Below are 12859 nucleotides of genomic sequence, written 5' to 3' on the forward strand. Positions count from 1 at the left end.
GTAAAAGACTTCTGCTACATCTACATGTGTGTTTCCCTGCTTTCGACAAAAACAAATCTTCATTCTCTCAGCAGGTGTTTATTATGGCACAAAACCATCTGGCAGCTTTTCAAACCACAGCGTAAATCCTTATATGTTGTGCTCATTACAATAAAACCCAAAAGAAATTTGTCGTTTTCATGACCAGTGCCTCCATCCCCTCCAAACGCAAACACACTTTCATTATTCACTTGCTAAATCTGCCACTGACGCTCAGCCTCCCCCAGACACTCTCACTTCACTCTGAACACATGTTGGATGTCAGACACAAGACATTTCCAAGTGATGGAAGCTTCCCCAAATGATAAATACACAAGGTTTGAGGTGGACATCTCTCAGTTCATCATACGATTCAGTCTGTGGCTCAACTTCTTCTGGTTTGATTCAGTCCTGTTCGGGGGGCTGCCGTCCTCGTCCACACTGCTGCCCTCTGCTGGCCAGTTACAGTTTGGCGAACTGAATCAGGTTCCTGTTGATTTCAGCGACGTTCCTGCAGCCTGAATCATATGAATATAAACAAAATGACACTGTTGAGATTAAATATTGCTGAATGTGCACAAAATGTATTCACATGGCGACACTCTGCCTGCTTTCAGGGACTTGACGTCTCAAAGGCCCCGTTCCCGTTCACCTCAGGCCAAATGCGTCTCTCTCGTGGGATCTGATTTCATCTCCTTGCACTAGATTTCTATTTGCAGAAAACCGGTTTGCAGAGTCGGCTCCAAATCATTGTTGGCAAGGTTTCACAACCAACCGCGTAAGTACGGATGAGAACGTACTCTCGCTTGCACAGAGAACTTCAGTGGATGTAGACAGCGGCCATACACAGGGGCACTGGATGTCAGACAGAGATGGCAGTGCAGTGCAGTTTCAGTCCGTGCCTAACATGATCTGTGTCGTGTTCTACATATGTGCATCAGAAAATATACTGAATGTTCTCAAATAAAACAAAATGTTATAAAAAATTAAAATAAAAAAACTAGGCCTATTACATTGCTCCCCTCAAAATGTCACTGTAGAAAATTAAATACAATTTTCTTCCACTGATTTTGATTAGTAGTATTCTTTTGCCCGGCAGTTACTGGCCCCCTCAGCTCCCTATTTCCAGAGTACCCACACCACCACCTGATGTGTTGTGAGTTGTTGGATCTCAAATGCATCCACAGTGAGTCCCCTGGGATCACGTGGGGAACGTGTTTTAACGTGTGTTAACACGAGCAGGGCCCGACTCACCCGATAGAGCCATGGACAGACGGAATTCATCATTCAGGATTTGCAGTACCTCCCTCACTCCCTCCTCTCCCTGGAAGATCACACAGGAACCATCATTATTTTAAAATACAAAATATCTTATCATCCATAAAATTATTATGGATCATCCATTGATTTAAGTTTGATTTGATTTATGTGATCTTGACCGAATGGACGTCATTGAGTTTAGACGGTGTTACAGGTCACAAACTGTATTCAGGTCAAGAACAGTTTAAATCACACGAAGGCCTCAGCTTCGACAATATCAGCGACTTTCAAGAATAAACTTAAACGGTGGAGGACGGTGGTTAGTATGTGAAGCTTTTAACAAATCCAAGATCAACATAGTCAGACTTCAGTCAGTAATAATACTATAATGACAAGAAACACTTCAATCTGTAATCAATCAAACGACCCACATACACACAGAGTACCACACACGGTCATATCAGTGCTGCTCTCCTACCTTGTACGCAAGGCCCCACACTGCTGGACGGCCAATGAAAACACACTTGGCGCCCAAGGCTAGTGCTTTCAAAACATCGCTTCCTGTCCTGATGCCTCCGTCCACATAGACCTCGATCCTGCCCTGCACCGTGTCCACTATCTCTGACAGCGCGTCGATCTGTTGGCAGCAGAGGTGGAGACGTAAGGCCAGTGCACTTTATTAAAGAGATGTCGACTGGCTTTCCACTGCACCTCAAGTTTAACTGTGTGTGTTGCCACAGACTGAAAAACATTTCCCTTAAACATTTTGAAGCCAGAACGACAGCAAACAAACTATATAATACTATAATAGTATTACTGCAATAGCACTGTCACAATGAAGGAATAGTTTCACATTCTGAGAAACATTTTGAGGATTGAAACCTCCCTCATGTCTTTGTCCTGAATATAAAGCTATAATAAGTAGATTTCATCAGAGAGAGACTCCAGTTGCAGCAATGTTACTCGCCTTGTGTTTTTAGAGCTAACAGCAGTACAAAAGCCACATGATACAACTGCTCTAGCTGCTATAATACTTCTTATTCTACTGTGTAGGAGCATCACCTCTACGTCTACAGCATCAATCCCCAGGCTGTGATACCCACTAAATAACTTTGGACAGGACAATTCTTAAATATGAAATAAAATGTGATGTGGTCTGTGAGTACCGAGGCCGGTCCTCCGTCCAGCTGTCTCCCTCCGTGGTTTGACACGATGATGCCCTGGACGCCGTGTTCCACGGCCAGCTCCGCGTCCTCCTTGGTCAGGATGCCCTTGATGATAATGGGCAGGCGGGTGATGGACTGCAGCCAGTACACGTCTTTCCAGCTGATAGATGGGTCCAAGGTGTTGGCTGGGATCCCATAATCCTCTGGGCCTGCAGTCTCCTGCTGGTACACAAAGTACAACAACAACTGATTTAAGCATGCAGTCAATATAAAAATGGACCACTGCTGTTTCTTGTGGGGGGGCAGGTCTGATACTACTGGTACATTGAGTTGATCTTTGGTGATATTTCATTTATTGATTAATAACACAAACTGCATTAATAATTTCCTATGCACAAAAACAGAATCCTTAACCAACTTAAATAAATAAATTGAATTGGTAACACACAAAGTAATTAACGCAAACAAGTTATAGTAACTCAATTTTAACTTTAATCTAATATAAAAATGGAATATTTTTTGTGTACTACTAATTACCAGTAACACTGATTTTTATTAAGTTGGTCCAAAAAGTTTATTTTTTCAGTGTATATGCTTTAACTATATAAAATACTACAAAACCTAGCAGTTAAATCATTGCATTGGTGCTCAGTTAATCAATGATTATGTGATATTAATAATTGAATAAAATGTTTTTATCATATGGCAGGAAGACGTCATTTATAACTGTAACATGCAGGTTACAGTTTCTCTTGCACAGTCTCATTAATTACACAGTTCTGATACAGCAACTTTAAATCCCTCAACAGCAGATGTGCAAACCCCAGTGTTACCGTTAGAATTGTCCCCCATAAGCATGGGCAAGTAGGAACCAAAGGCAATGAGAATGTAAATAAGAAACCTAAATACACATATTTACATATAAACTCATCTAATGATATGCAATATGTATAACACTTGTATTTGATAATGAAATTATTAATTATATAATGAGCTTAATTCTAAGATACTAAAGATCTAATACGCAAAAGAAAGTAGTGTAAATATATTTGCAATACAATAAGTTAAAAAAAATGTGTACATAATTAAAAGAATGACCTACAATGAAAAGGAAATCTGGAATTATACATTTGATGACAACATGAAAATATATAAATTGCCATTTCAATATGAATATTTCACTGAATATAAATAAGCGATGTGACTGAAATAGTGATTTACCATGTTCACTCTGATCTTTGACCTTATCTGTTATGTCTGTACATTTTAAATGCAATAATAATAATAATAATAATAATAATAATAATAATAATAATAATAATAATAATAATAATAAAAGTACTGTCACCTGGAAAACTCCATCAAAGTTCTTGACCTTGAGGTGAGGCGGTAGTTTGAACTGGTTGCGGATGTCGTTGCGGCGCTTTCCGGTGTAGGGCACATCGACGGTGAGGACCAGGGCCTTGTATCCCAGCCCCTCGACACGGTGCACTATCTGCTCTGAGAGCTTCCGGTCCCGGTACACGTACAGCTGGAACCAGCGGTATCCGTTCGGTGCTGCTGCCACGATCTCCTCCACCGAGCAGGTGGAGTAGGTGCTGGTGATGTAGCAGGTGTTCAGGGCCTCCGTGGCTGTGTGGAGAAAGATGAGAAGTGATCAATGACTTGATATGTAGATCTAAAAACCCTCTGGGTTCTCTGAGAAGATCCACCAAAGTGCATCTGCAGTGCATTTATTAATCAACTCAATTATTGAAAGCTCAGTTCAGTCTAAGATTAAATGAAGAAAATATGAGGAAAATGATTTTGTGTCCTGTACAACATGTCGGCCTTTATTTCAGTCATATGCTTCCATCTAGTGTTGGCTATGCATGCTACGTTATTACTGGATAATAGTTTTAGATAAACAGAAGCTTGTTAAAAAAACAATCTCATGATCTTTTCCATTTGAGAAAGGGTTTCGTCAAGTTTGGAACAAAAAACTCTAACTCAAACTAAGTTAATTAAGGGCTCCTATATGAAATCTTCCACGTATCGGTTCAATTCAAATGAAGAGACGCTCCTCGCTGACCCACAAACACACAAACACAGTCCTCACCCCGAGCTGTGGCCACCTCTCCCTCATGCCAGGCCAGGCAGTGGAAGGCCGTCGGTGCGATGCCCACTGGAAAACTGATTTCTGTCCCCTGCACGGTGGTCCGTGTGTCGCTCACCGACACGTCCCGTAAGATACGAGGCCTCAGACGGATCCTGGGTGTGGAGAGCAGATGAACATGTGATATTAACATGATGAAGGGGGTGAAGGTTCAGGTAGATGATGGTGTTCACTCGGTTGAAAACTACAATGTGGGGAATATGTAGGAACAGCATCATTTGACCAACTAAAGATCTTTTGACCAACTAAAGATTTATAATTGATTAATGTCCAGATTATTTTGTCGATTAATTGATTAAGTCAATTATTCAAATGCTTTGCTTTGCTTAACGAACACAAACCAAAGATAATTCAGTTCACGCCACTGCAGTCACACAAAATGACCTAACAGCTGAAACCATGGATATCTTTTGGGCCTTTTTTGTCTGATTGATTAGACAACGATATGATTAATTGATTATCAAAATAGCTTCTTATTGATTTCTGTTTTTAAGAGAATAATCTTTTGCAGCTGTAATTTGCATAACATCAATTAAAACCTGATTTTTGTCCCAGTATTGATATAAATGGTATAAATGATCAACTAAGCAGCTGTTTATAGGTAAAATGCTTTTCTGCCTAATCCATCAATTCAATATGAGTACATTTTTTCATACACTGTCCGAATACAAATTGTATTAAATACCAGAAATTAAACAATCAGACTCATTGATCTGAAACATTTGTGGCCTGATAAATGATATAATATGGCTATTTAAATGAAAGCTGCCATGGTATGAGGGCTATATATGTCTCTAATGGTAAGGAAGTTTATATTGTCTCATATGTGTTATGTTATAAAATGGCACATATCTATGAAAATCAATGACTTCATAACATTGTTATGTTTAAAAACTCAAAATATATAATTACGTAAAGTAAAAGTCTATAAAACTGACTCTCTGCCTCATTTTTCTCATTTGGAGAGAAAAAAGTCTTGACCTGTCATGGAACCAAACCAAAATATTGACACAGCATTGCAAAAACATTATCTAATATTATATAAGTCTATATATAAGTCAAAGAAAGTCTATCTATCGAAGGCAAATCCTTATTGTGATGATAACCTGCTGTTTTTCTGAGACACACCATATTTCTTGGAATCAGGAGAAGCTGTGATTCTGTTTTCCCAAACCTTGGACGTAACATCATCTTTCCAGGACACAACCCAACCTTTATTCCTACTGGGAGAAAGAAATTCCAACCTGACGCCAAATGCACCGGCGAATAAATCCTTGGTAACAGGTTTGTTGTAGCAAAAACATGTATGTACACATCATCGCAGAGAGGAAAAGCACAGTCTATAAGTTTTCAGAAAGACATGAGCAAAGCTGAGAGGAATGCACGAGGAGACACGCAAAGGAAAAACATTCTGACAAGATACAAAAATAACTCTGTCCCATTGGTAACAACTTTCAAAACAGATCATTAGTCTTTATAAAGGAACTGGAACAACAACACTGCATAACCTCCGGGGGGAATATAAGTGTTTGTGATTATGAGGAATCACAACCACACGTACAAAACTGTTTAAACTGAAATTAATTACAGCAGATTAAAGTCCACAAAAGCTTTGATTTACGATCTTTTACAAGCTGCGTCCTCGTACGACCAGGAGTTGGAACACAAATCATGTCAACCTCTAGAGGTGAAGTACTTTATTCAGCATGTCAGTACGTGTAAATGAGTTGAGGTGACACTGATGGCACTAAAAATGTCAATAAAAATCCTGTTTACTCTCTGTGCTGTGTGGAGGGGACCCGGCGTGTTCCCATAAATACAAGTATCCAAGTATTAAAAGGGACTGTTGCACTGATGTTGTGTATTTGTGATGAAACTGTAAACTGTACCTTTTATAAGCCAGCAGATTGTCGTCCCTGGTGCAGCATTCGTCTGCTCCGGCTGCGTAATAATCCCAGGTAGCCTTTGAGAGATGCTCCTTGGCATACTCCTCAAAATCTGTCAGGCATACCATTGCCATCTCTGCACAGCGACCCCCCTCTCTGTTGGGGGGGACAGAGATCACAACATCTTCAGTCTCAAGCTTATTAACATTGACAAGAACGAAATTTACAATAAACAAACTATGGCACACAATAGAGCGCATTTCTCTGACAAGGCCCAACAGCCAGCCATTTAAATACACTTTCCAGATTGTTATTGGAGCTGCACCAACTTGTACACACTCACAAATAGCAGTTCCCTAAACATGTCTTTTTTGCATCTAGATCCATGAATCCTTCTCTCAGAAATCAGGGTAAAAAGTCAGAGAAACACCTTATCTTAAGAATAATTCCCGGAAAATGTAATGCCAGGTCATTCGCTGACCTGTACCACATCCTTCCACCAAGTTTCGTGGTAATCCATCTTGTAATTTTTGTGTAATCCTGCTTACTAACAAACCAACACATGGCCAGGGTTGAAAACACAACTCCAACAGTTTCCTTATGAAACCACATTTAACTTCAATAGATCTGGATTTTTTGGGATCTGCATCAAATTGTTCACACTCATAAATATCAGTCCCCTAAATATGCCAGATTTTTTTCATTAGGATCCACTCCGGTCTATGTCACATTCCTGTAAGTTTAATAAAAAAACGTTATGTGTTTTTTTTTTGCCTAATCCTACTAAAAGTCAGACAAACACCATTGAAAACACAACCTCCTCCAAGATACGTTTCACCACATGCACAGGCCGTATAATGATGGTTCACTTAAAATATAGATTTTAATATCCAAAATATCTCTTGATCATATCTATAATGTGTTACACACAGTTCAGGTGCTTTCCTTTATCCCAAACTGTCATCTCTCCTCCAGTGTCAAACAGGATCTGTCACTTTGCATGTGAGACAAGAAGCTACAGGCACCAACAGAAAACACCATCAAGACTTACCCCAACCGATCGATCCGTCATAAACAACGTCCGTCCCTCTCACATGACACATCCTCCACAGACGACTGGAGCTGCGACATCACCCCTCAAACTCAAACACCCCTCAGCAAATGTGGAACCATCACGCGGCCAACAAACTCATCCGTCAAGCCTCAAGCTGAGCAACTTAAATGATTATTTTACTTTTGTCAATGTTGACCTTTAATCAGGTTTAAATCCTTGTGTGTGTGTGAGTCCTTGTGTCGACTGTGTTGCTTTTGTGTCGCACAGAATCAAACTTTCATAGAGCCGCTATAAAAGCCAATGACAGTGAATGTGACCCGAGGGTGACCCCTGCTCTCTTATTGTGTTTCCACAAGCTGGAAATGTGCTGATGGTGACTGCAGCTATAGTGAGGACAAGAGCTGTCTGACACAGTGCAGCGTGGTAATGATGGTACATACAGTAGTGTACGTATGGCCACGCACATTTACACGCTCCGTACACACAATCCTACATGCTAACAAATACAGTACATACAGTAGTGTACGTATGGCCACGCACGTTTACACGCTCCGTACACACAATCCTACATACTAACAAATACAGTAAAAACATTACACGCTTCTTTCACACAATCCTACATGCTAACAAATACAGTACATACAGTAGTGTAAGTATGGCCACGCACATTTACATGCTCCGTACACAAAATCCTACATACTAACAAATGCAGTACATACAGTAATATACGTATGGCCACGCACATTAACACGCTCCGTACACACAATCCTACATACTAACAAATACAGTACATACAGCAGTGTACGTATGGCCACGCACATTTGTTGTGTTTTAGTTGAGTGTACTCACCGATTACAAATGTTCATTCTCAATCAGCAGATTTTCCCTCTTGACTCATAACCTGAGAATAAAACACAGGGAGTTACATCACCACTGCAGACTATACAGATACTCTACTGCTGATACTTCCAGTACTGAGAGTAATACTACAACTTTGACCAATACGACCAGAGCAACTGCTTCTACTGCTAACAGTGCTGATACAACCTCCAGTACTGGTGGTACTACTACTGTAAACATTACACTACAACCATCACAAAACTATATTACAAATAGGAGTACCACTACTGCTAAAGTTAGATGTTGCTACTATCACTTACTATGACACAAATATATTGATAATAATACAAACAATACTTGTGGAGCTTCCTCTAGCTACTGTTAGAGTTTCAGGTTGTAAAATGATAAACACTGTTGTAACCAACACCACCACCACTATTACTACTACTACAACTACAACTACTACTACTACTACTACTACTACTACTACTATATTATATATTTATATAAGTGTTGGATTTTGACACACATTTGTGATAGCCATTGTCTCATATTATATCTGATAAACTAAATAAAAAACAAAGTAATACGTTGTTGAATTTGATTACTACTGCAATTTGTACTTCTATATAATTATAATGTTTTTACCATTGATTGTCTGTTCTGTGTTCGAATCTGTTATTCTTGTATTTATATTTTAAACTTTTTATTTCATTGATGCCCATCTTGACCAGGACTCCTGAGAGAAGAGATGTTGTATCTCAATGGGACCAAATAAAATAAATACATGTCTCCAGCACAAATCCTGTTGTATAAGTTTTCATCTGTGAACACTTGAGGGCAGTGCAACACTGACTGAATCTGAAAGACTGACGTCTGTTCTTAAAGAAACACTCAACATCTGTAACGCAGGTAAACACAAGCTTCAGTTAATGTGTGTGTGTGTGTCTGTGTGTGTCAGTACTGCAGCTACTAAAAACCAATATATGACCTCTGATGTCTGTAGTAAGTAAGTAGTGTAGTAATAATATCTGTGGTAATATTTACTGTAGTAAACAGGACACCGCACTACACACTCCACACTACACACTACACACTCCACACCACTGTAACACTGTAACTGTACCAACCTGCTTTTTTTTCTTTTAATATTTAAACTAGAATGTATTTGATGTGACAAGTGAAATCTTGATTTTACATTTTAGTTTTTTTTCCTATATTTTTTTAACTTAAGAACGACTAATAAGAAGGCCAATGTGAGCTTTAAAAAGTATTAAAAAAATATTTTACATATTTGCAATTATTTGTTCCATTTCATCTTTGTACTTAAACATTTGCAAAACTATACATAGATACAATTTAAGCAATAAAAACGTGTTGTCTCAAATTGCAGTACATTTTTACAATCTCTATTTTTCCACCAGACAACGCAGCTACAAAATCTTTTTTTTCTGACTTTAATATAATTCGTTTATTTACTGTGAGTAAATCGTTTTTTCCAGTGTGGCTGGATGGGTGTGGTGAATGAGAGCTCTGTCCTGTGTCGGCTGTGAAAGGTGACGTTCATTGAATGGCTGCTGAGAGCACATTGTCCAGGTGAGTTTCTAGAATACCTGGTGTTTGGCATTTAGTGTGAAATGCAAAAAGGATAAGATCTCATCGGCTTCTGTTATAGATTATTAGTTCAACATGGGCCTATAGTTAGCCTGGACCTTGTCTCATCACCAGGAAATAAACACAACCTGACACCTTGTTGCTGCCATTAAAATATCTGGAAGAAGAAAAAAACCCGTAGGTGTCTACATTTGGCTGAAAAAGGTCAAATAAGCTGATAAGTAGAATTCAGCAAAGTGTAAATAAAAGTCAGTGAAGGGGATGAAATCATTGTCTTACCTTTAAGTCAGCTGCTTGTCCAGCTTACAGTGCGTGTTGGTTCCCTTCTCATGTGACAGGGTCATGTCAGAGGGCAGCCCCCCCGGCCCACCTGACCCCCCTGTACGACCTTCCCCATCCCCCCCCTCTCACAGAGTGACGCTCCTCCCTCGGTGGCTCGGCACCAGCTATAAGCCGTCACGTCAGCACTCTGAACCCCGGCCTCTCTTTGTGCCAAAAACACACCAAAAGCTGCGGGTCAATGGTTTGTTGTCCCGTCCTCCTTCTGTCTCTACTTCCTCCCACATTTTTCAATCCTCTTCATCCCCGTCCATATTACCAATTTGTCCTTTATTCCTTTCGTTTCTCCCTCATGTGATCTCCCCTTCCTTCCCACCTGAAGGTATTTTATCTGCGTGAGTTTGTCCAAGCGGGTCATATTTGTCAAATGCAAATTAAGTTTTCATCCTGGTTAATAATTAATCCTCACTGCACAAGTAAAACTAAAGTTAACAGCAGTTTAGATTTTTTTGGGCTACTCATTGCCTAATTTTTCCGCAGAGCATTCAGGGCACATTCCGGTACTTTGTATATTAAGTGTTGGAGCAGGAGTTTGCACTCACAGGTCAGGAGTCTAAAACTAATAAAGACTTTATCAAACTCAGATTAGTTTAGCTTGTTTAGTTTATGAGTTTATTTTATACACAATGTATAAACAGTCCATCACATGTAAAGCATCAGACAAAATATAGTCTCCATGTCTGAAAATGTTTCTAAAGGTCAATGGTCACATGACTGATTCGTCTTGATCCATGGTTAACGTTTTGTTTTAAAAATACTGAAGCTTGTGTATTTTCTGATAAACGTGTGAATTTAGCTCCATTTTTCTGCTGCTCTCACTGCGGTTGCGATAGTTATGCAAACTTATTTGAATGTAATTAGAAATTAATTGAAAAGTATTTTTTCCTGAATTTAGTTGCTTAAAGTTGCAGTGTGTAGAATTTAGTGACATAAAGTGGTGAAGTGACATGTTGCAGCTGAACACCCCTCACCTCCTCCTCCCCTTCCAAACATGAGAGAGAACCTGTGGTAGTCTTCAGTTTTCATAAAAAACTCAAAAGGTGTTTAGTTTGTCCAGTCTGGGCTACTACAGGAAACATGGCGGCCTCCATACAGAGGACCCCCCGTGTAAATATAAAGTATTTCAATATAAAGTGCCCATTCTAGGGTAAATATAACAACAATTTGTATAATTTAGATGAAAAACAATCGTGAAAACATCACTAGGATTATTTTAAAATAAATTTCTGTCAACAGATCCCTTTCACCTAAATCTTACACACTGGACCTTTAATCACCTCGGGCTGATGCTCTGGAGACTACGAGCATTTCCTCTCTGCAGATTGACACACATCAGTTTACATGGACACTGATAATCTGACTGTTGAGCTGATTAGGACAATAGAGTAAATCACATATTTTCTGATCATCTAAGCCAGAATAAGGTCAAACTCTACAAAAATCGATAATTGAACCAAGACACGTGGAGTTTTCTTATTATGTAGTAATGAAAACGCAACCTAATGTTTTATTTCGAGACGTCGACGTACAAGAGTTACCAACTGCTTGACGACACATGCCTCGGGTCCGAGTGAAAAGAAGTCATAGCTGTGTGTCATAATCAGATCTGTAACATGTAAACAGGAATATGAATGGAATGTTCTATTAGCAACTCATGGAAACGTCATAATCAGAAATACGTCCTCGTTTCAATGTGGAACCTCCGCCTCCTGTTCACTTCTGATCTGTGCGAGCGAGGAAACGGATCAAACATTTGCTGCCTGTGGAAAAATTGCAGCGTGGCGTCACCTGCAGTTCAACGATATTGGCTTTGCATTTGCAAATGTGGGACCAGGCCCTTATTCCCAATGGGGTCAACAGTTTGAATATCGGTGTCCATGTAAATGTAATCAGTGCTTAAGTGGTGGTGTAAGATCATGAATTCATTTCTAAATCAATCACATATCTGCAAAACAAAGGCAACTGTCAAAGCTCTAATGAATCACACTTTGGAATGATGGTTCCTTATTTCACAGATTGTTTAATGGGTTTTAGTGTTTAATGGCTTTAGTGTCGTCACACCTGGCTGTGAGCGGCTTGCAGCACAATAAGATAAGTGTGAGAAAACCAGTGAATTCATAAACAGTTTAGCAGGGGCTTGGGGCCGCTGGTATCTGATATGTCTGTAATTCACTCGACTATAGCTCCAGTGAATCAGTCCAGATTAAACACAAGAAAATAGTAAAATATAGAGACTTTTTTCGCTCTGTCTCCAAATGTCAGACTTGTCAAACAGACTTGTGGACTTGGACAGGTGTTTTGAGGGCCTTGACATATATAACACAGATGTCCTGAGCTTTGATATCACAAGCTTGTTATGCTAGGGTCCCCATGTAAGTGATGGATAGATGGCGATGTCACAGTGTCTCCGCTCGCCGTGGACGCAACAAAACGCCCTGAGAAGTTGTTCAAGCGTTTTAAAACAGCAGTGGGGTGCAGTGATTCTAAATTAGATTCTCTCGCTCTTATTTCGTTACAGCGTTTGAAT

The 12859-nt window shown here is 39.6% G+C and overlaps 1 protein-coding gene across 3 annotated transcripts; it reads right to left on the reverse strand.

Annotated features, from left to right (window-relative positions):
- Nucleotides 1-66: 66 nt before the first annotated feature.
- hao2 (hydroxyacid oxidase 2 (long chain)) lies at nt 67-10499 on the reverse strand. 3 transcript variants are annotated; one of them, XM_034574959.1, is made up of 9 exons: nt 10273-10498; nt 8389-8440; nt 6489-6641; nt 4543-4694; nt 3793-4076; nt 2445-2666; nt 1757-1915; nt 1273-1342; nt 67-536 (listed from the first exon to the last, which is right to left on the reverse strand). In XM_034574959.1, the coding sequence occupies exons 2-9, from the start codon at nt 8403-8405 to the stop codon at nt 481-483; spliced, it is 1113 nt and encodes a 370-aa protein (XP_034430850.1). In that variant the 5' UTR covers nt 8406-8440; nt 10273-10498; the 3' UTR covers nt 67-480. The 3 variants fall into 3 exon arrangements, with proteins under 3 accessions (XP_034430850.1, XP_034430851.1, XP_034430852.1); XM_034574960.1 differs by having other exon boundaries at nt 2445-2663; nt 10273-10496; XM_034574961.1 differs by lacking the exon at nt 1273-1342 and having other exon boundaries at nt 10273-10499.
- Between the last annotated feature and the right edge of the window lie 2360 nt (nt 10500-12859).

Source organism: Hippoglossus hippoglossus, chromosome 21 (assembly GCF_009819705.1).
Source record: "Hippoglossus hippoglossus isolate fHipHip1 chromosome 21, fHipHip1.pri, whole genome shotgun sequence".
Lineage (NCBI taxonomy): Eukaryota > Metazoa > Chordata > Actinopteri > Pleuronectiformes > Pleuronectidae > Hippoglossus > Hippoglossus hippoglossus.